This window comes from Paralichthys olivaceus, chromosome 4, assembly GCF_024713975.1.
Source record: "Paralichthys olivaceus isolate ysfri-2021 chromosome 4, ASM2471397v2, whole genome shotgun sequence".
Taxonomy (NCBI): Eukaryota; Metazoa; Chordata; class Actinopteri; order Pleuronectiformes; family Paralichthyidae; genus Paralichthys; species Paralichthys olivaceus.
Genome location: NC_091096.1, coordinates 2978025 through 2999997, shown reverse-complemented (window position 1 = coordinate 2999997; position 21973 = coordinate 2978025). Strand labels below are relative to the sequence as shown.

Sequence of the window (21973 nt, the reverse complement as noted above, 5' to 3'; positions counted from 1 at the left end):
GTCGTGGATGAAAATATAAAAGTATATAAACAGATATTGGACAGTTAGGTTGAGAAGAAGATATTTATATCTATATATTATATATATTATATATATTTAGGTTGAGAAGAAGATATTTATATCTATATATTATATATATTATATATATTTAGGTTGAGAAGAAGATATTTATATCTATATATTATATTTATTTGTATATTTAGGTTGAGAAGAAGATATTTATATCTATATATTATATTTATTTGTATATTTAGGTTGAGCTGAGTCACAGTGGAACCCAGTGAATCGTGTTTCAGGAGAATCGAGTTGAGATAATTAAATAAATCTTGTTTTTGTCTCAGGCTCATTCTGCACAGGAGCAGTCACGTGCTCCTGGGAAGGCGTCACACGCCAGGGGCGGGGCCTGGTGTTGATAAACAAAGAGCGGGCCAATCAGAGAGCTCCGGGGGGGCGGGGCCTCGGCGGCTTTATAAACGTTGTGTTCGAGGCTCCTGGTTATTTTTCTTCTTCTTCTTCTTCGACAACTAAAGATTCACAGTAAGATCCTCGTTGTTTCCTCTTGTTTCGCTGAAAGTTTGTCGTAAAACTTCGACGTTAGATGTTTTGCAGCAGCTCGTCGATGTTTTTATTTCCTCTGGGTCTTTTTTTTTTATTCATCAGGCGAAGCTTAGCGTTTAGACACCCCCGGGGTCCATTTTGAAAACGTCCATTTAAGCCTGTTTGTCGACTTTTCTCGTTGTTAGGATGAAGAATGTGGATATTTTTTATGATCCTCCTCCAGCCCGGGCCATCTTGTTTCATTCGGCTGCCATTGTCCTCCCCTCCCCGTCTTCTCCCCGAAGCAGCAGCCATTGCTAGCTTCTTTGTCACGGTTGTAATTTAAAAGGGAGAAACACGCCTCAGCCTGTGGATCCACACTGGAGGAAAAAAAGAAAAAACAGTTTGTGGGTTTAATTAAGTCCCACACCCCGGTTCTCAGCCTCCATGTCCGGGCCTCTTTCCTTCACTCGATCCCGTGACTGAGCACAAATTCTGGGATGTGGCCAAGACTCAGCTCCAGAGAACAAAATGTTTCCTCCATCCACATCTGAACACTGAAATCCTCATTCCAGCCGAATCTGCTCATGTCAACACGTGATGAGGGATTTGAACCATGACTCATCTGTTGTTGTGCACAGACAATAAAGAGTGTGTGTGTGTGTTGTTATGCAGCTCCAGGCCTCCATCAGGGATTCACACTTGTTTACTGGTTGTTTTCCAGCAGGAAGCCACGATGCTGCCCCTCCTGGTGGTGACCGTCTGTCTGAGCTCGGTCCTCTCTGCTCCGACTCTGGACGCTCAGCTGGACGAGCACTGGGATCTGTGGAAGAGCTGGCACAGTAAGAAATACCACGAGGTGAGACATACTTGCTCTCAGGTGTTAGGTCGCTCCAGTTCCAGCAGGAGGAAAGGTCTAAACGTTTGTTCTCTCTGCAGAAGGAGGAAGGCTGGAGGAGGATGATCTGGGAGAAGAACCTGAAGAAGATTGAGCTGCACAACCTGGAGCACTCCATGGGCACGCACTCCTACCGCCTGGGCATGAACCACTTCGGGGACATGGTAAAGTCACACCTGGAGCACACAGACCCACATATCAGACATTCCTGTGTAATATGTTTCAAGCAATGATCTGAAAACAGGTTACGTGCTGGTGAGCGTAATCTCTTCAGACGAGGAGTTCCAGAGCCTCGGGGCCCCGATAGCAAACACTCAGTTACCAAACTTTAAGTTCAGGAACCACCAGCGAGTGTTGAGTGGAAGATCGTACGTTACAGGATTATTTAATCCCTTTTAAAATGTTCCACGATCAGGAACATGTCAGCAACAAAACAAAAAGTGGATTTAATCTCATGTGAGGCACGAGTTGAAGTCAGAAAATAAAGATTACATGAGATCAAGTCATATAGAAGAGAAGGGTGAACAGCGTTTGTGTATAAAATTGTGTGACAGGTTGAACACAGTAAAAGTAATTGCTCAGGGTTTAATATCGTTGAGTTGTCAAACAAGTTTAGCTGCAGCTCAAGACACACAAGCACGTCTTCAACTCAACCCCAGCTGCTCCCGTGTCTCTGCTGTGAGTGAAACTTTTGTCCACGTCTCTTCCTCAGACTCACGAGGAGTTCAGGCAGATCATGAACGGCTACAAGCTCAAAACACAGAGGAAGTTCAAGGGGACCCTGTTCATGGAGCCCAACTTCATGTCGGCCCCATCTTCTGTGGACTGGAGGGAGAAAGGCTACGTCACCCCCGTCAAGGACCAGGTAAAGATGTTGTTTCCTCTGTGGCCTCTGACAGTCACGCCTGTGGTGACCGGTCGGGGTGCGGTTCAAGATGTGTCAGTTCACTTCAGGAGCTACGGGTTAAACCGTAAACAGGGTTTGGAAATCTGACAGAGACACCAGATTAACAGGAAGTTCACAGAAATTCACACCTTGTCTGCGTTGCCGAGTTGGTAAAATCAGTTTTTCATTAATGAAAGTAAGAAATTCAGATGTTCTGCTCATCTGTTGATACAATAGTAGAAACTCAGGTGATGTAAGCACTCTGACCTCAACCTCTTATTTTAAACGTGTCGGAGTTGCAGCAGCCGAGGAGACGTAATGTTTAAGTTCAGACACAAACTAACGTACTGTCCCCTGAGGTCAATGTTTTGCATGAACAGGCAGATAAGGTGACCAGCCGAGGGTTCTTGTTATCGGCCTGCTACACACACACACACACACACACACACACACACAGTCCTTGTCCCTGACTGTACACTGTGTCCACCACACCCCCCTCATGTGTACATTAACAGTCTGCAAGATGAAACCGGTTCCGCAGGCTCGCTGCGGTGGAGCAGACGCCGTCATATCCATTAGGTCAAAGTGCTAAAGAGCAACTCACAGAAAACAACAGACACAGATGAACATCAAATATAAATGACTAAGAAACAAGAGGCAACTAAATATGATCAAATGGAGGAGACACAACATGTTTACATGACAAGGCAACTTTATGCCGTTGACGGAATCAGTGTGTCAGGAGCTGTTTGTTCATATATTGATCTAATGGTTCCGATTCTCCTCATCCAGGCTTCACGCTTTTCCCCGTCCTCTCTCTGCAGGGTCAGTGTGGCTCCTGCTGGGCGTTCAGCACCACCGGAGCTATGGAGGGGCAACAGTTCAGGAAGACCGGCAAGCTGGTGTCGCTGAGCGAGCAGAACCTGGTGGACTGCTCCAGGCCCGAGGGCAACGAGGGCTGCAACGGCGGACTGATGGACCAGGCGTTCCAGTACATCAAGGACAACCAGGGCCTGGACTCTGAAGACTCCTACCCTTACACGGGGACGGTACGTAACTCGTGGGACGAAGTCTAGTAGAAGTAGACTCAAGACCTTTGATTGATCTTACTGCTCATTTCCACGTGAAGGGACGATGACGGCACTTTGGATCTATTGTTCTGTGTCGTTTCTAAAACATCCTGTCCACGTTGTTCCTCCAGGACGACCAGCAGTGTCACTACGACCCCAAGTACAACTCTGCCAACGACACCGGCTTCGTCGACATCCCCAGTGGCAAGGAGCACGCTCTGATGAAGGCGGTGGCCTCCGTTGGTCCGGTGTCTGTGGCCATCGACGCCGGACACGAATCGTTCCAGTTCTACCAATCAGGTCGGTTCTTGGTTTCAGAAACTTCTGGCTCTGATGATGAATCAGTTATTGCAGCTTTAACTTGTGACCGTCTGGTATTTTGTAGGAATCTACTACGAGAAGGAGTGCAGCAGCGAGGAGCTGGACCACGGCGTGCTGGCGGTGGGTTATGGTTTCGAGGGTGAAGACGTCAATGGCAAGAAATACTGGATCGTCAAGAACAGGTCAGTAACAAACATCTTTAACTCTGTTGTTTGTAGTAGTTTTATATTAAATATATTTATAAATGATTTAAAGATTCAGTTGTTTTGTTGAGACGTAAAAGACAGACTTTTATTTTACTTTTAAAGACGCCACAACTTCTAGTCTCAAACTCGTGTACACAAATTTACATATATTGACATTTTTACTCAATAAGTAATTAGATAAATACAACAGATTTCTCTTGTCCTCTGTTTATTTAAACAAATGGTTCACATCCATCAAACCTCATTTCCCTGACATGTTGTTGCAGCTGGAGTGAAAAGTGGGGAGACAAAGGCTACATCTACATGGCCAAAGACAGGAAGAACCACTGTGGAATTGCGACAGCGGCCAGTTACCCTCTGGTCTAACGCTGGCACGGCTCCGCCTCCTTAGAGTTTTTTTATTGCAGCAGTTTGGCCGGAGACGAGGGACGACGCTCCGGTCCGAGCGACACGTTGACGTTCTATGAGGAGAAACACCGGTTGTTGTTTTTTTTAGGGATATCGGCGCCATTTTGTTTTGGCTGATCTAATGCAACTTTATTTTGATTTTAGTTAAGTGTTTTATTCTTTGTAAATATGTGTATGCTACATGCTGAGTGATGCATCCAACACTTGCTTCTATCATTGTAAATGATTTTTTCTACTTTTACTGTGATCAATTAAAGTTGTGAAACACTATTTGGCTGTTCTGGACTTTGTGTTCGAGTGTTTTGAGGTTGTTTCTAAAATTCTCTGGTTTCAACATCAGGACATTTTGACTGTTTACAGGTCAAACGTCTTTATTGAGGAATAGAAATATGTCTTGATGATGAAAACAAGTGCAAGTTTTCTTGAGCGAGGATTTAAAAAACACACATACCGTCAACTTTGTGTTTTTCAGATTTGTCCAACAGATATTTTTCACATACAATACTGTAAATATGCACAGTCATCATATTAACTCTGTGATTTACTCCCACATGTCGGAGTCACACGCTCTCAGCTGCATCTTAAAGGATTAACAACCGTGCAACAATGGTGTCGATTCATGAGTCACCTCGTCGCACCTCAGATCTGTAGAAGCACATACATGACGATGATAAGCTCGTTCTCAAACTGAAGGTATTAGGTTCAATGATTACTTCTTCAATTGTTAGATTAAACAAACATTCAGTCCACAAAATATTAGAAAATGGAGAGAATTGTTTGTCGATTGTTCAGATGTTTTTTAAATTTCTTGTTTTGTCTGACAGTTTATCCAAAACTCAAAATATATTCAATTTACAATGATATAAAACTGAAAACATATGTTTTTGCCATTTCTACTTAATAGTTTTGAATCTCTGGTGGACAGTGAATTAAAAGTCAAGAAGTCTGTTCTTGTGGAAAACGTTTATTTGTTTATATACAATATGATGAGTCATGTGATCAACAATTTGCAGTTTGAAACTATTTTCAGTCTCCGGGTTTATTATTCACATTTGGATAATTCCAAAGTAATCATTTGTTTTCTTATAATAAATTTGAACCATTAACATGTTGGAGAAGTGTCTGAAGCACTTCATGGGAACTTCTTGACGAAGGACAGGTACTCGTTGACGTCGTCACGGGAGCCGACCACGAGGGGCACCCGCTGGTGGAGCGCCTCGGGCTGGACGTCCAGTATCCTCTGGGTGCCGGTGGTGGCGAGGCCTCCGGCCTGCTCGATGAGGAAGGCGATGGGGTTGCACTCGTACAGCAGCCGCAGCTTTGAGGGAAAATATTATAATGAAAAAACGTTTTCAGTTAAAGTTTAGATTCCTGCACAAATATGAAGCAGAAATTCAACAGGGTCAGAATTTACTGAGTGAACTGTTCGATTCAACTTTAGAATAAAATTGAAAATGAAAAAATATGTAAATTACGAAGACAACAAGAAGTAGAAGGTGAAAATCAAATGATGATTGTTTGCTGGTTGCTATAAATATTTTTTCACAGTGGCTGAGTTTACACACGTTCAGTTTCCAGTCAGAGCTGAATGACATCTATTTAAAAACAGGTTCAACTTGGCTCAAGAGAGAAAGTTATTTGGGGGTCGGGGGTTTCCAAGGTTTCACATTATTCTCTGTCAGTGTGCAGCCGGTGGAACCACAGATGCTGATCAAACAATAGGTTTTATATTAATCAATTTATCATCAATCAAACGTATTGTGCTCTTGGTCGGTTGTTTGGTCGGATCATACAAAAAACTACCAACTGGATTTCCACAAATCCATTTCACAAGAAATAAATCACGGATCTTGAGTTTAAAGATTCATATTTTATAAGAACTTGGTAGTTTGGTGCAACTTCATTGAATTTAGGAGAACTGAGGGCCGTTCCAGTTTAGTGGAAATCCTCTGAGGAGGAACAAACGAATCAGACAGTGAATTAATTCCCTGGATTTTCCTGAATATGAGCAACACACAGAGTCAAAGGTCAGTCACTGGGATCTGGGTCATGGAGATACGAGCTGTGGATCCACTCCTGTAAACAACACGCTCTACACGCTTTGTTTCATGAAACAGGTCCCAGACCAGAGAGGGAAACTGTGTGAGGGGTTTTACTGAGAGCAGCTTCAACTGTGTCTGAGCTTCATTTATCACCGGGGGAGAAAAACAACTCTCGGCTCAGGTTGCACGACAGCGAGAATCCCTGAGAGTCCTCACATGTCCCAGAGTCAGTTACAAGTCTGAATACGTCAGGAGCTGCAGAGCTTCACAACCAGTTCCGTCCAGTTTCGTGGGGAACAGCTGATCACAGCACAGAACCACAGTGTTGTAGCTGTGACCGAGGAGGACTGGACGTCCTGACCCGACATGTGACTCTGCCACATTCACTCACTCTCCAGTCCGGGTCACTGGTCACCTCGGGTTGGGTTTTAGTTCCTGTTTGTCAGCAGGATTACACGAAAACTGCAGAACGGATTTTCCTAAAACTTGGTCGAAGGTTGAGATGTGAGCCGAGGATGAACCTTTGGAGTTGATTCGATTTGTTGGACGGATCCAAGAGATTTGGGTTTTTCTTTTTCTTTTCATTAACATTGCGAGACACGTTCATTTTTTATTTCTTTATCATTTCATTCTTACTTACTGACACTTTAGTTTATTATTAGTTTCTCTGTCTCAGGTAACTTTGCTTATCTAACTCTCAGTTCTATCTTCAACTGCATTACTCTGTAAACACTTAATAGTTTTTATTTGATTTACAATACACTTGTACTTTTTCTCTGTATTCTATGATACTACTCATTGTTCTGTGGTGTAATCTTGAAGCAAACTGGCACAAGAAATTTTATCTTATCTTTAATCATCAATCAGGTTTGAGGAGGAGAGGATATCGCACTCAGCTCTACGAGGCAAATACTTTTTTAATATGGGCAATAACAATAAAACTAGATTTGATTGATCGATTTTCAACTTTGCGATTTTACCATTGGGCTAGTTAACGTGTAAAGACATTGCAGTACAGAATGTACACGGAGGAACATATGAGTCCTGAGGTCAGATGGGGTCGCTCTGTGTTTTATTACGAGGTTGAATATAAGTTCAGTTGTAAACTGACATGAAAGTTTTCATGGAGGTCTTTACCTTTCCCTTTGGGCTCTTCTCGTTGGCTGGGTACATGAAGATTCCTCCGTAGGCGATGGTGCGGTGAACATCTGAGACCATGGAGCCCACATATCGAGCCCCGTAGGGAGGACTGCCGTCCTGCAGGACAGACGGACGCGTTAAATGCTCATATTTTGGCTCAAATATATTAATAATTAAAAAGGAAATTCATGTTTCATTAGTGAGAACAATCCTGAGTCAGTCTGATTCTCCGCGTTATCGTAAATCTGTGTGATAACTGAACATTTAAGGGTTTTTTTCTGGAGGGGCTTTTATAATCCAGACCAGGGACATTCCTTCTCTCTGGCCTTCAGCAGAAACACACACACACACACACACACACACACACACACACACAGACACACACACACACACACACACACACACACACACACACACACACACACTTGCTGAAGAAAGGGAAGCAGTACTTTTCAAACAAACCTAATAAGAACTGTTTGGTTTATCAAGCAGACTTTCAGGTTTATTTGTGGAAGTTACCTCATGTTTAATTTGAAATATGCACCAACATTCCGAGTCTGAGCAGAATCTGATGAGTTTCCCTGAACTGAGCTTCATGTTCAGACTGGAACAGCGTGATAAAGAGTCATGTGTTTGCTGAGTCACACCTCAGTCATCATGAGGGAGGGGTGTGAGTGTGTGTGTGTGTGTGTGTGTGTGTTGCAAATGAATTCAGGAAACACACACACAAAATCACATCCAGATGTTCACAGTGGAGGCAGCGCAGAACTTCCTAAAGTAAATAAAGTGAGTAGAACCAGAAGAAAAAGTCTGAATCTGTTGATTGATAATCACCAATCAGGAGTCAGTGGATAAAAAGAATCCATGAACCATTAAAGGACAGATTGCAGGAGGAGATTAAAGAGATTTTCAATTAACTGTTTTACAAGCAGGTAAAATATAACGTCCCGATGGCAGCGAGGAAAACTCACTAATAAGAAAATCTTCTAAAGACAAAATACTCTGAGCTCCAGAGGATTTGTTTTTTAACAAATCAAGTGTTAAAATCATTTTTGAGGTTCACGACTTTGCTTTTGGTTCCTGTGATGACAAGTTGACAGAAAAACATTTTGATTTAACTCTTTGATTTCATTTCTTCACCTGATCAGGTTTGTAAGTTGTGAACACTCAACTTTCTACATCGAGAGGATTTCTCCAGACAAATGCTCGTTGGTCATGACTGTGCGTTTGGTTCCTGTGATGGTGACCTTTTGTTTTATCATGTGATGAACCAGAAACTGAGCGTCAGGTGTTGAAATGAACAGAAGCGAATGATGCTGAGGAAACTAAAATAAAAAATGTCCACTTTACCGGAATCTAAACTTCCCTTTGGGGGTTATTTTACTTTTACATTCACACGTGAGACGAGCTGCTGCCGTCATTTCATAACCTAATGCAATCTGTGTCTGTGGTTTCTGTGGGATGCATCGTGCTCCGTCATGATGGTGAGAAGAGGAGCGTGACGATGAGTCTTCAACAGATGGACGTTTTTCAGAGATGGAGAAGGAGTGTGGCGACATTTCTAATAATATTTTTCCATTTTCATACACAAATTTACTTTTGCAGATTCAAGCTTTAAAGCTCCAGTGACACAAGTGTGATGGACGCTGATGTCCAAACACACTTGTGCTGCAGAACTGCTGAGTGTGCTTGTGTGTCCAGATGAGAGGCTGCAGCAGTTTCCTGAGGAACAGGATGTTTTCTGTAGCGTGTCACCATCCTGCAGCTCAGCTGACCGAGCTGCCACGCTCCGTCCTGTCTGACCCGACACCCATCACATGGTTAACGTCGGGCTGATTAGTCTCTGCTCACCTCTTCCTGTCCAACCTGCACGACACTCACATTCACAATGATGATGTGTTTGTTCCTGTGCAGCTTTTAAACTGTGATGCACTGTTGCACCTTCATTTCATTAAAACATCTGAACATATTTTCACTTGATTGTGAAATTTTTCTCATAAAAATAGAAAAATAAATATTTAACAAAGTGGAAAAAGTGTTTTTTTTTTATTTTAACTACAAAGAATTAGGCTGGAAAGATCAATTACTTTGTCAAAAACAGAAAAGAGTGCAAACATAGTTTAAATTGAATTTCTTTTGAACCTCCAGCTCAGAACAAATGTCCCGGTGTAAACTCCGTCAAACGCTTCGTCGGGACGCACATGAGTGTGAGAGCTCAGTTTGATATCCAGTGTCAGGTCTGAGCTCAGCTGTGAGGCGACGCGGCTCCTTTCCACCGAACAGTTTCACTCAACAGAGTCAGATTCAGAAACCAGAGAAATGAAAGAAGAACTGATTCAAGTCACAACTTTGGCTCAAATTAACCTGGATTTTTTAATACATGTCCACTTGCAGGTGTGCGTCACGTGATCAAAAAGATGTTGATTCATCAGCCAGACAAGGTGATTTTTTTTTTATCTGCGTCTGTTTGTCTGTCAGCAAGATGACACAAAACCTGCACAACAGATTTCTATAAACCTGTTGGAGTCCGTGTCTTCACCACTGTGGATATTTTGTTTAGTTGATATTTTAGTGGGTAAAAGTAAAATGGGACGTTTCTGCATTTGACCGACACTGAGGGCAAGAGGAACATTTAATTTAGCAAAATGTAAATTTAAATATACTAGTTTGGACGAGATTACATTTTTCAAGGCTATTTTTTATTCGACATTGTGAGACGGGACGTTTTCTGACATTTTCTTTTGATTCACCAGAAAATAATTCATGAATCCTGATGAAGGAAATCAGGCTCGTTTGGAGGACTGATATTTATGAGTTTGTGTAATGAGTTTGATTCATTTTAAGGGGGCTGTTGGGTGTGTGTGTATTACTTGGTTTAACATCTCACCGCTGGATACTTCTTGTGCTTCAGGTACTCGTTGATGGACGGGTGGAAGTATTTGGCGTAGCCCTCGTTCAGACTGTAAATCTTTCCTTTCTGCTTGATCTTCACGTTCCTCTCAGTGAGGATGAACTCACCAATCGCCTGAAACAAAAGAGGCGACATTTGTTCTGAGGGAAGAAGAAGAAGTCTGCAAAATACTTATTTTGTATAATAACATAACAATTTAATACATCATGACATTAATTTAGAGGTTTCCTATGGACTGGTGAACAGCACGTGTAAAAACAGCACAACACTCTGGATTCTCTGTGCAGAACAACAACAAGATTACTCCCAAACTCAAACTGAACCTTTCCATTCATTCCCTTAATAACTAAATCTGATTCACTGAAGTCAAACCCCAATAATCTGTTGTTTTCCTTGTCCTGGTTTGTGTTTGTGGGTAAATCTGGAACAAGATGCAGAACATGATACAGCAGTTGTGTGAGTGTGAAGGATGATAGATGGACTGTATTAACACAGTGATTTCAGTCTTGTCGACCACTGTATGCTCGGTTTGTGGTCCTGTATCTTGCCCAAAGAATGAATAAGGACTGGAGGAGCTGGGAATCAAACCACCGACCCTCTGGAGGCAGGTTGCCCTAAGGTCGACGCAGGGTTTTTGGTCAAGGATATTGATTCTGGGCCAACAGGCTGAAATACATGAATCACACTAAATCAAATAAAAAAACATATTTTGAATTTAGGACAGCAGACGAAGCACAAACTCTCTGTGTTTACGGTCGTCTACATCCGATTGTACACGCGAGCCACAGCTCCTGGATAAATTATTGACAGGTTAATGTCTGTTTTCTCAAATTAAAGCAGTTATAGGACAATAAAACCATAAACTATCAACACTGACAGCGTGAGACACGGCGGCAGAGACAAGGGAGCAGAACATTAAAGAGAGGATCAGTGACCCTCTGAGAGAAGAACTCACAGGGTCCAGCATGAAGAAGTTGAGGCCGGCGCCGGTGCTGATGGCCACCAGGGTGGCGCTGCCGTACAGGGCGTAGCCGGCACATACGATAGTGTTGCCCGGCTGCAGGGCATCTTTCTCTGTGGGCTCCCCATCTGAGATCTGAACGAGGACAAACATCAACACAGAAACGTGAATACCGGCTTCAAAATGTCTGCAGGTAACGAGGAACAACCTCTTAAGATATGAATGAGCAACATCAATTTAGGAGAAGACTTCAAATCAACGTGGAGATACATGAGGACGTGTAACATATAAGCAGAAGCTCAATATTCAGATCGTACAAACCCTGAAAATATCACAGTGATATAAAGACCTTGCTTGTTATGGGAACTGTTGGGTTCCTCTATAACTGCGTACGGTCTCAATCTTAATATGTAAAGTGCCTTGAGAGGATGTATATTATGATTTGGGACTAAACAAATGCATTTTGATTTTATATAAATAACAAGGAAAAAGAACCATGTGAGAAAACCTGTGAATTTAAAGATATTATCTATTTAAAGTTGATTTGCATCACAGGCCTTTATGCTATAAACAGCTTCATACAGACTGTTCAGGTCAGTGTGAGGTGATTCTGTTTAAATAGAGAAGAGACAGAGACTCAAACTAAACAGGATGAAAATACCAATGAAACTCCAAATAAAACTCTTTCTCTGCAGCTGCAGTTTAATAAACTGAAACCTGGGTTAGCTGGACAACATCGCTCCCCTGTGTCCGCTCAGTGTAACTGCACTTTACAGCTGAGTTTTCATACTATTATAACAAACAGTCAATACAGTGACTTCTTCAATGCGTATTCACGAATCACATCTTTGGGATCAACAATCTGTGACATCGTCTGTTCTCAACAACCAACGATGAGCGAGAGGAAAAACTCCCGAAGAAATATAATCATACAACCAGCTGACAACAACATTACAGGCAGTTACACAAACTACACAGCGTCTGAATAGTTATTTAGTTTGATCATCATGAGTTTATTGAACACGATTTTCGATATTTGCTACGTCTTCTCTACGTTTACATTTCTTTCAAACAAAAGGGAAAACTTTGATCTTATAATATTCAGTGACCGCCCTGTTTGTGAATCTTTGCTGAGGTCAGACTCACCCGTTTGTAAATGGCAAATATGGTGCCGATCGAAGCCAAGCAGTCGATGTTACTGGAGCCGTCCAGGGGGTCAAAACACACCACATACTTTCCCTGTGACACAATCAAGTCAGGACAAGACGTTAGAGAGTCACTGTGTGTGATATGATAGAGATAGAGAGAGAGAGAGAGTATGAAAGAGTGTGAGCGGTGGTTAAAGATCTCATTGGACGACTGGCGTTCATCACTCACCCTCTTGTCTTTGGGCGTGATGATGAGCTCCGAGTTCTCCTCAGACACCATGCAGCAGGTGCCGTAGGAGGCCTGCAGCATGTTGATGACCAGGTCGTTGGACAGCACGTCCAGCTTCTTCACGTCGTCCCCCGTCACGTTCACGGAGCCCGCCATGCCCTGCCTGCGTGGACCCATCAGCAGCCAAGCTTTAGTCTTGCACATTACAAGCTGGGCGAAACCCAAACCCTGAATTTTCATTTCAATCAAAATGGACAGAGCTCGACGAAGTCTTTGGGCGCTAATTGTCTTCAGTGTCAAACAATGTGGATCTGTGCTTGTTACATCATTTCAATGAGAGTTTAAGTTCCTGAGCTCAGTGGCACTTTGATCCTTCAAGCAACACTTTACATGAAAGCCACTTCATCACTACCACCACGTGGCTGCAGAGGGCGCTGTTGCTCAGTAAGCGTTACACAGTGCTGCTTTAAGATCTGATGCAGTTCAGGCCCAAAGAAAACTACAGTTAATGAGGAATCTGCTTTAATATATTCAGGTTTGATTCGGTCTCAACTTAAAGATATAATATGAAACTATTCTTCATTCAAATCTCTAAAAACAACTCGACCTGGGTTATATATTGACTTAAGTGATGTTCAAACCAGAGAAATTCACAAAGAAAAAATACTCTGATAGGCAGTTAGCTGTTTTTCCTCTGCTTGTAATGGTCGCTCGTAATCAATAATCTTTTCTCATTTTATCTCCTGCTATAAAAAGTCAAAGCTCCAAAATCTTTTTACTAAGTTGGAAGTGTTGCACCTAAATCACACACAGTTCTCCATCCTGTTCCCAGCGGAGCAGCACGACTGAACATGCATCTCCAAACACTGATTCATATCAACCCTGCTGCCGCATTGTTCCACCTGAGAGTCGAGATCAGAACTGGAACAACAAGTTCTAAACCCCTGAACACAAAGCCAACCTCGCTCTCTGCTCCTAAATCTAGAGTGGGAGCGAACACGTCAAGCATCTGACCTGGACCAGCTGTTCTGCAGCGGACCTTGACCTCTGACCTCTTTGAGTTGGGATACAAGCAACTAGTCAATAAAGTATCGTCCAATGACTTCTTATAAAAGAACAACTGTGGGTTAAAGTGTTTGATTGTAGATTTATCCTCTTCTGTGAGTCAGTTCTACAATATACACATCAGTACTTACAGGTGGGCCAGGCCCGCCTTTCGCACAGCGGAGGAAATGGCTTTGATGGCCGTCAGCATGGCGTTGATGAGTTGGGTCAGCTCACCGGTCGCTCCTTTAGCCTGGCGACCGGTCTCCACGACAAACCGGGTCAGGGTCCATACGTCTGTGTCGAAGGCCGACTGGTCCGACATGCTGGTTCTTCTGTCCCTTCTGGTCGGGCAGCAGGTTGCGTGTTCGCCAAACGGAGGACGGACAGTAAATGAGAAACCTCATTACCAGCCAAGTGCTTTTCATACCCAAGCCAGAGGATCTATTTGTGTGTGTGTGTGTGTGTGTGTATGTGTGTGTGCAACCACGTGGACGAGTGAGTGAGTGTGTGTGTGTGCATTTGGGGATGGGTGGGCGGGTGTCGGGTATCAGCTGCAGAGACCGACTCACTAAGACAAGAACTCATCGGCTCTTTTATCCATTCAGTCAGAAGGTTTGCAACACGTCAGACAACAGTGACACAGCAGCATTGTGGGTAACATTACCGCTTTTTACATTAAGTTAAGTTTTAACCACATTGTGACAACACAAGTACAACCTTCTGTCCACTGGATCCAGATTCATGATTAGCAAATCCCCTCGTTTGCCTCTGGACCTCCTGCAGGTTTTTAATTATTATTTGGTTCTTCAGGAGTTTGGATGTAGTGTCACACGTCGTCAGGTTTTTCTGAGCTAAATGACACGTTGGTTACGAACAGAGGGATGTGAGTTTGATATCGAGAGACTCAGTCGCTATGTTTTAGTGCAACAGCAGCTCAAGTTTGCTTTAAATGTCATTAGGGTTCTGTGAGCTTCCACTGACCTTTAGCTTAAAGGTCAACTCCACTGGGTGAACTGTCCTCCAACTGTTATCGACAGTCTGTCTTCAAACCTTTTCATTCTTAAAATTAAACTTCTTCTGAAAACAAGCGAATCTTTTCTGTCCATCATTTAACTCTGTCGCTTCAAAAAACACATTATATACAACACAGAATTATACTTTCAAATATTCCTACAAAATACTGGAGGCTGCATTTCTACGCTTCACATGAAAACAGAAGTAAAAAACAACAAAACAAACTAAATATCAGCAACTAGAATTACCGCTCTGTGGTTGTATGTCTCCTCCAACCAGTGCAGTTTCTATCCACATACTTTTAGTTTTCTCCAAACTCATATAGTTCGTCACCGTGAACTTTGACCACTGAAATCTAATCAGTTCATCTTTGATTCCAAGTGTCAACTGGTCAAAATTGGAAGAAATTACCTTAAGTCTGATTTGAGATATCATGTGCAAGAGGCTGTGACCTTTGACCTTCCAAATCTAATCCGGTAATCTGCGTCCAAGTGAACAGTTCTTTAATTTATTCTCTCAGGGTGTTCACAAGGGGAAAAAAACTTCTAGAACTTAGAAGACCTTCCCTCAAGATGTTCCTGAGATGTTCATCTTTGAGTTTAACTGAACATTTGAACCAGATTTAAAGAAACTCCTTCCAGGGGTTCTTGAGGTCGTGTTCATTAGAATGGGACGGAAAGACAACCTGAGAAAAATGATGCCTCAGAGGAGAAATAAAAATAACAGCACATATAATTCAAAATGATTTCTCCTTCTTAGTCTCGTTTTAATTTATTGATCATCTCAAACAGTTTGCTCACACAGTAAAAAGGCTTCAGGGTTTGTTTGCATAGAGGTTATTGTATTTGGTCCTTCACATGTCGAGAATGTTCCTCGTATTAAAGGCACAGCTGGAGGTAAACAGACGAGGACTTCTCTTTGGTTTTTTCTTCAAGTGCTGTTATTTGGCACATTTTTGCTCTTTAGTGGTTTGTGTGGAAAATGTGCGTTTAATGAGTGCGCCACAGTTTTCATGTTCTTCACTGAACCATCAGCTTTCTGCAAACAGAGCAGCAACATGAAAACCTTGTAACTCTAAGTGTCACAAAGAAAATGCCCTGACATTGAGAAACATTCTCAAATCCCATAACACACCATTCAAAATACATTTACATTAAGATTATTAAAAGGACAACTTTCTCAGACAGATGGGAGACACAAGGTTCTTCTTTAAGCGGGACAGCGATGGTCACGAGTCGGTGCGGCCTCACTTCTTGGCGTGTTTCTGGCAGATGGCGATGAACTCCAGCACGTCCTCTGAGGAGCCGAGAGCCACGGGAGCCCGCTGGTGGATGCTCTCCGGCTGGATGTCCAGGATGTTCTCTAAGCCGGTGGAGGCCATGCCACCCGCCTGCTCTATGATGAAGGCCATGGGGTTGCATTCGTACAGCAGCCGCAGCTTTCAGGAAGAGAGGGGGAGTTTAGTTTTTAGTCCTGAAGACAAACTTTGAAAGGAAATTGAATTTGTATTAATAGTTTTACGCTGCCCTGATATTTAACTGCTAGTAAAGGAGGGACAGAAACATTGAGACGCGTCAGATTTGACTGACGAATCAAGATATCTGCTTCTGAAAATGTAAATATTCAGTGATTGTTTGTTATTTTTCTTCTTTCCTTTGCATTTCGACTCTTTGAAATCTTCTTTGACATTTCTCAAACCTATTACAAGACAAATCCTCAGTGAGTTAACATTACATGTTTGGCTCAGTCTTGCAAACACTGGAAGGATGTGGAAAGTGAAGAAACAACATTGTGACACCGTCTTCTCTATGTTCTCATGTTACAAACAAAGAGTCTGAACAAAGAATTTTTCTGTTCATGGAACTTCCCCCAACAACACTGGCTGAAAGTATCGATGTCACAGAGGGCGAAACTCTGAGTTCTGGTTCCTGAAAGATTCAAATACATGAATGTTTAAAACAAATACGCTTGTGGTCCCATTAAGTTCCATTCTGGATTTTTTTGGTGTGTGTGTAGTTTAGTGTGGCTTTATTGAATTCTAAGGAAACTGCTGGGCCTTGACAGGGATACGACCTCTACCTAGAGCCATTCTGATTTTAAGATTCAGACTTTATTCGGTTTTAAAATATTAAATTCTGATGTTTGATGTGATACTGGCAGGAGCAGGAGGAAGCAGTTACAGGACCTCACCTTTCCCTTCGGACTCTTCACATTTCCCGGGTATAAAAAGATGCCTCCATACATCAGTGTTCGGTGAACGTCTGCCACCATGGAACCGATGTAGCGGGCACCATAGGGCTCAGTGCCATCCTGTGACGGTTTTAAAACACCGGATTAGTTATTTATGTAGATGTGCCGTTTTATTTCTTAAAACACCGACACCTCCGGAATGACACTGAAAAAAGACGTTGTGACGTCAGCGTTACCTCGGGGAACTTCTTCTTCTGCAGGTACTCTGTGACGGCGGGATCAAAGTACTTTGCATAGCCTTCGTTCAAGCTGTAAATCTTCCCTCGCTTCTTGATCTTCACGTCACGATCAACCAGGATAAATTCACCGATTGCCTGGTGAGCAGAGGGCAGAGATTGTTCCCCTCCACCTCATGTGCACTTAAAGATGTTGTGCCCTTGGTGACAGTCATGGAGAGAGCACTTACTGGGTCGAGCATGAAGCAGTTGACTCCCTGGCCGGTGGAGAGCACGACCATGGTGGCGCTGCCGTAGAGGGCGTAGCCAGCTGCCACAAGGTTTCTGCCGGGCTGCAGAGCGTCCTTCTCACACGGCTCATCGTCTGTGCTCTGGGAGGAATAATAATTTGCTTTCACTGCAGAGTCCTAGTATTAATAATTCTTGTTTCTGGAGTGTGAAGTGAGCTTGGAAAAGTGACAAAAGTAAAACTGTGATGGAGGTTTAAAGTTAGAAGCTATTTCCTCTCCCTCTCTTTAGGTTCTTAAAAAACCGTGAAGTTGATCTTGATAAGAAAAACACTTTGGTTATTACCTTTTTGTAGATGGCAAAGATGGTGCCGATGGAGACGAGACAGTCGATGTTGGAGGAGCCGTCCAGAGGATCGAAGCACACGATGTATTTTCCCTGGAAGACGATAGTGCAAGAGAGTTGAATGGGCTTTTGTCTTTGGTGCAACAACTTGGCTGCAGTCGACACGATATCAAACCAGTATAGTGACACAGGAGAGAGAGAGAGAGAGAGAGAGAGAGAGAGAGAGAGAGAGAGAGGTGAAAGGTTGTGTCTGTTCAGATTCAAATCATGTGTCTGAGCCTGATCCTGAGAGGATCCTCTCATTTGAATAACAAACATTAAAATTCAGCAGGAGAAATGTGGATTAGCCAGTTTCAGACAGGATAAATAAAAACAGGTTTTCTGAGCTCAGCGGCATCTTCAGAGAACACGACCGAGCGAGGAGCAGAGATTCTGTTTTAACATGTGAAGTCGATGCCCTCAGAGACACTCACCCTGGTTTCTGGCTCTATAATGATGACTTTGTCGTTCTCTTCAGACACCAGAATGCAGGAGGTGAACGACGACTTGATCATGTTGATGATCAGATCATTGGACAGGATGTCCAGCTTCTTCACCTGGTCTCCCGTCACGTTCGTGCTACCAGCAATGCCGTAACTGATAAAGTACAGAAAATAGAAAAAGTGAAAATATAATTTCAATCCTCTGAGTTTTAACAAACAAAAAGTTCAACGGCTCTGGAGTTTGAGATAAAAAAAAAAAAATGCAACTGATGCATGACGCAGCATTTCCTCACAGCAGAGGTTGGGTAGTGATTGAAGGACGAATTAGATCAACAGCAGTTTCAGTATCAGTCTCTTCAGCTTCTAAAGTTTTGCACAAAAATAAAGTTCTCTGCTCATGTAGGTCACACGAGCACAGTGGTGGAGGAAGTCCTCAGACATTTTACTTTAGGGAAAGTACCACATTACAACACTACTCTAGTAAAGTCAGTACTTGCTTGAACTCCATCCCTAACTGTGTCCACTGTATAATTTGTTTACAAGCAGAAATGATAGAAATGCAATGATTTCTCTTACATGTGCTGATCGGATGGACTCTCACCATGAGTTTGCACATGACTGACACCTCACACACAAGAAAAGTTATTGTTGTGGATGAAGAGTTTATACTATACAAGTGGGCGTGGGGGTTGTCAGGTATGCGTTTCCTGATTGGCTCAGAACCATCCTGACTCTCCTGCTTCGGTCTGTGCCAACGTGGATGCAGCGGCTGAAACTCCACCGAGCAACACGCGTTTATCTCCGTTTCTGCCCGAGAACTAGAGCATCGAACTACCGACATCCCCCCTACTGTCCGGTGAGCGTGTGCGCACTCACAGGTGAGCGATCCCAGCTTTACGCACGGCGCTGGAGATGGCCTTCACCGCCGTGCACACGGAGTTCAGCAGCGTCGTCAGCTCCCCGGTGCCCTTCGCCTTCCGGCCCTCCTCCATGACGAACCGGGTCACGGTGACCACGTTGGTGTCGAAGGTTCCTCGGTCGGACATGTCGGCGGCTGGTCTCCTCCTGCAGTCTGTGCAGTAGGGGGGAAGCTGCGGGACTTTAATGCGCTGAAACGCGGAACTCGTTGGAGGGTGTGGGGACGCGGGGGCCAATCCAGAGCCGCAGCAGAGGCGTGGTCCCCGGCGGAGGAAACCGAACAAGAGCCGCTCTGTACAAACTGTACCAGTGATGAAATGATAGAGTCACTGAAACAAGGATGTGAGCAGAGTAATACACGCTGCGCACACCTGCATCCACAGAGTGGTTACGCAAGACAGGTCGTGTACGTTTCTAGTGTGAATGAAGAGTTTCATAAAGTTTTATAGTCAAAATAGTGTCGGTTCATATTCCCCAAGGTCTTACACACTTTTCATCTTCCATGTCCATCCATTCGTCCCTCTATAGATCTGTCCATCTATCTATCTATCTATCTATCCATCCATCTATCTATCTATCCATCCATTTGTCCCTCTATATATCTGTCTGTCAAACTAACTATCTATCTATTTATCCATGCGTCCCTCTATCTGTCCATTCGTCCCTCCCTCTCTCTCTCTATCTATCTGTCCATCTGTCCAGCCATCATAATCAATGATAAAAAATAAAATCTTTTATATGAATGTCATTTTAACAAGTTTGTATTTGTATGTACATGTTTGATTTGTACCTATACTGTATTTAAATCACTCTGAGCTGCATCTCTTGTATGAAAGGTGCTGAACAAATAAAGTTTATTATTAAAGTTTATTGATGCTGTTTGAACAAACCACCACAAGATGGAGGCCTCCACCTGGTTTGGGCCCTAATCTTCCCTCTGTGTGTTTTAATCTCAGAACGACCATTAATTGTATTAATTATAACTTTATTATTTTACATTTCTATAACACTGTGGTTTTCACATTTCCATACATTTAAAAGACATTTAAAGAAAACTTAAAATGAACAAAAACACAGCTCTTACTGTGACAGGGAACCACAGAGACATGTTAACATCTCGTTCAGTAAATTTCTTGAGAAGAAAACTTTCAACATTTCTTTTTACTTCAGCCTTTAACTAGATCTTACACTTGCCTGTGCTTTTACAATAGTTATCACTTTTTCTCTTTTCTGTTTTGATAAATTCTTATTACATTTAATTTCTTGTTCTTTTTTTTAAATGTCTTTATCTTTTAACTGTAATTCTAAAATGTTCTTATATTTATATTACTTCAAATCAGTTCTTTTATATGACTTTTTCTTTCTATTAACATTATTTTCTTTTTATTTAAATGTATGAAAGGTGCTAAAGAAATAATTATATCAATGTGTATTATTAATTACATATTTTTATTATATTTATCATCATTATTATTATTGTTGTTGTTGTTGTTATTATTATTATTATTATTATATCAATGCGCCGAGAGATAAGGTTAGACGGACCTAGAACTATATTGTTTTGCGGAGGACAAACATTTGCGTTTGTTGCGTTTAAACGTCAGATAAGTCTCTTTTTTTTATAAAAAATACAATAGAAAGATATAATGAAATCACTCAAGGATAACTACGAGTGTTCTCGTTTTATTTAACTTTAGCTTATTAGTGTTAAATGTGTCTGGTCACGTCTTCATCACAAGTTCAATCACTAAAGTTAAAGCTAGCTTACTTGTTTACTTTTACAGGCTAACGCTAAGCTAGCCCTGCGCCATGTTTCCCTCTGGAGGACTTTAACTCTTCAACAGGAAGTCTCTAACGATCCTGCCCCCGGAGAAGTGGGTCAAACCTGGCGGCAGGTAAATCTACACCTGCGCGTCTCCCGGTCCTTCCTCCGCACCGAGCTGCTCCGAGCGACCCCGGCCGCACTGCGCATGTCCGCCGGGGAGCAGCTCGCTGCAGAGGCGGACAAGTACAAAGAGGCTCCGGCTGCTGGTGGTGGAGGAGCTGCCGGGACGAGCGGAGCCGTGTGAGGAGTCTGTGGAGCCGTGAGAGGAGCCGTGAGGTGTCTGCCACCGGGCTAATGTTGAGTAGTTTCACACGCAAAGTTTTGAAAAGTTCCCTTCAAGAACAACCAGCCGAGGGGGAGAAGCTGCATTTCAAGTCCGAAAACAGACGCTCGGAGGCGGGTGAGTGAAACGCTGTCTCACCGCTGCTGATAAAACAACTTCAGATGCTCGATGCAGGATTTAAACTTTTTAAAAAGAAAAAAAAAAAGCATGCATGAGTTTATTTAAAATATGTCGGAGCTGCCTGTGTCTCGTGTGTGCGTGTTGTGGGTCAGGTGGTCCTGCAGAGACCAGACCAGACAATCCCATGAAGCGCTGCTGGTTCAGCAGGATTATGGTTAAAGTCATCTGGTGTTTGTCGAATCTGCTCCTTCTGCTAATCTGCTGTGTGTGTGTGTGTGTGTGGGGGGGGGGTTCTTTATATCTTTTCCCGCGAGCAAACAAAGCAAGTTCGCGCCAAGCAGGTGTCATGGAAATGTTTGAAGTAGCCCACATGCTGCAGTTATGGGATGAACTTTGACCTCCCAGGGAAGGAGGTCAAATAAACGAGGAAGGAGCATTATCCAATGTCTGCATGCGATAATATTCAAGATTCAGTACTTCACTGAGCAACTTCTCCTCAGTCTGACGTTATCTCACGTATCACGTGCA

The 21973-nt window shown here is 42.8% G+C and overlaps 4 protein-coding genes across 7 annotated transcripts in view; 2 read left to right on the top strand and 2 right to left on the bottom strand.

Annotated features, from left to right (window-relative positions):
* Positions 1–341: 341 nt before the first annotated feature.
* Positions 342–4596, top strand: ctsla (cathepsin La). 3 transcript variants are annotated; one of them, XM_020109356.2, is made up of 8 exons: positions 342–537; positions 1262–1396; positions 1477–1599; positions 2148–2300; positions 3146–3370; positions 3523–3691; positions 3777–3894; positions 4185–4596. In XM_020109356.2, the coding sequence occupies exons 2-8, from the start codon at positions 1274–1276 to the stop codon at positions 4282–4284; spliced, it is 1011 nt and encodes a 336-aa protein (XP_019964915.1). In that variant the 5' UTR covers positions 342–537; positions 1262–1273; the 3' UTR covers positions 4285–4596. The 3 variants fall into 3 exon arrangements, with proteins under 3 accessions (XP_019964915.1, XP_069379076.1, XP_069379077.1); XM_069522975.1 differs by having other exon boundaries at positions 438–537; positions 1265–1396; XM_069522976.1 differs by lacking the exon at positions 342–537 and adding an exon at positions 744–1188 and having other exon boundaries at positions 1265–1396.
* Positions 4597–5274: 678 nt separating this feature from the next.
* On the bottom strand, positions 5275–14218 carry fbp2 (fructose-1,6-bisphosphatase 2). Its single transcript, XM_020105603.2, has 7 exons — positions 13954–14218; positions 12758–12920; positions 12527–12619; positions 11375–11515; positions 10396–10533; positions 7506–7625; positions 5275–5644 (listed from the first exon to the last, which is right to left on the bottom strand). Exons 1-7 carry the CDS (start codon positions 14124–14126, stop codon positions 5459–5461), a joined length of 1014 nt encoding a protein of 337 aa, XP_019961162.1. The 5' UTR covers positions 14127–14218; the 3' UTR covers positions 5275–5458.
* A 1342-nt stretch (positions 14219–15560) lies between these two features.
* LOC109641226 (fructose-1,6-bisphosphatase 1-like) lies at positions 15561–19540 on the bottom strand. The gene is made up of 8 exons (XM_020105609.2): positions 19176–19540; positions 18291–18453; positions 17818–17910; positions 17475–17615; positions 17245–17382; positions 17009–17128; positions 16069–16256; positions 15561–15856 (listed from the first exon to the last, which is right to left on the bottom strand). The coding sequence occupies exons 1-8, from the start codon at positions 19343–19345 to the stop codon at positions 15838–15840; spliced, it is 1032 nt and encodes a 343-aa protein (XP_019961168.1). The 5' UTR covers positions 19346–19540; the 3' UTR covers positions 15561–15837.
* Positions 19541–21174: 1634 nt separating this feature from the next.
* Positions 21175–21973, top strand: part of kank1a (KN motif and ankyrin repeat domains 1a) — a 43455-nt gene continuing 42656 nt past the window's right edge. The window contains exon 1 of one of the 2 annotated variants that reach the window (XM_020105605.2): positions 21175–21442. In XM_020105605.2, coding sequence (XP_019961164.2) covers positions 21337–21442 — 106 coding nt within the window. In that variant the 5' untranslated portion in view covers positions 21175–21336. The remainder of the gene's footprint in view (positions 21443–21973) is intronic. The other variant, XM_020105606.2, reaches the window with a different exon arrangement.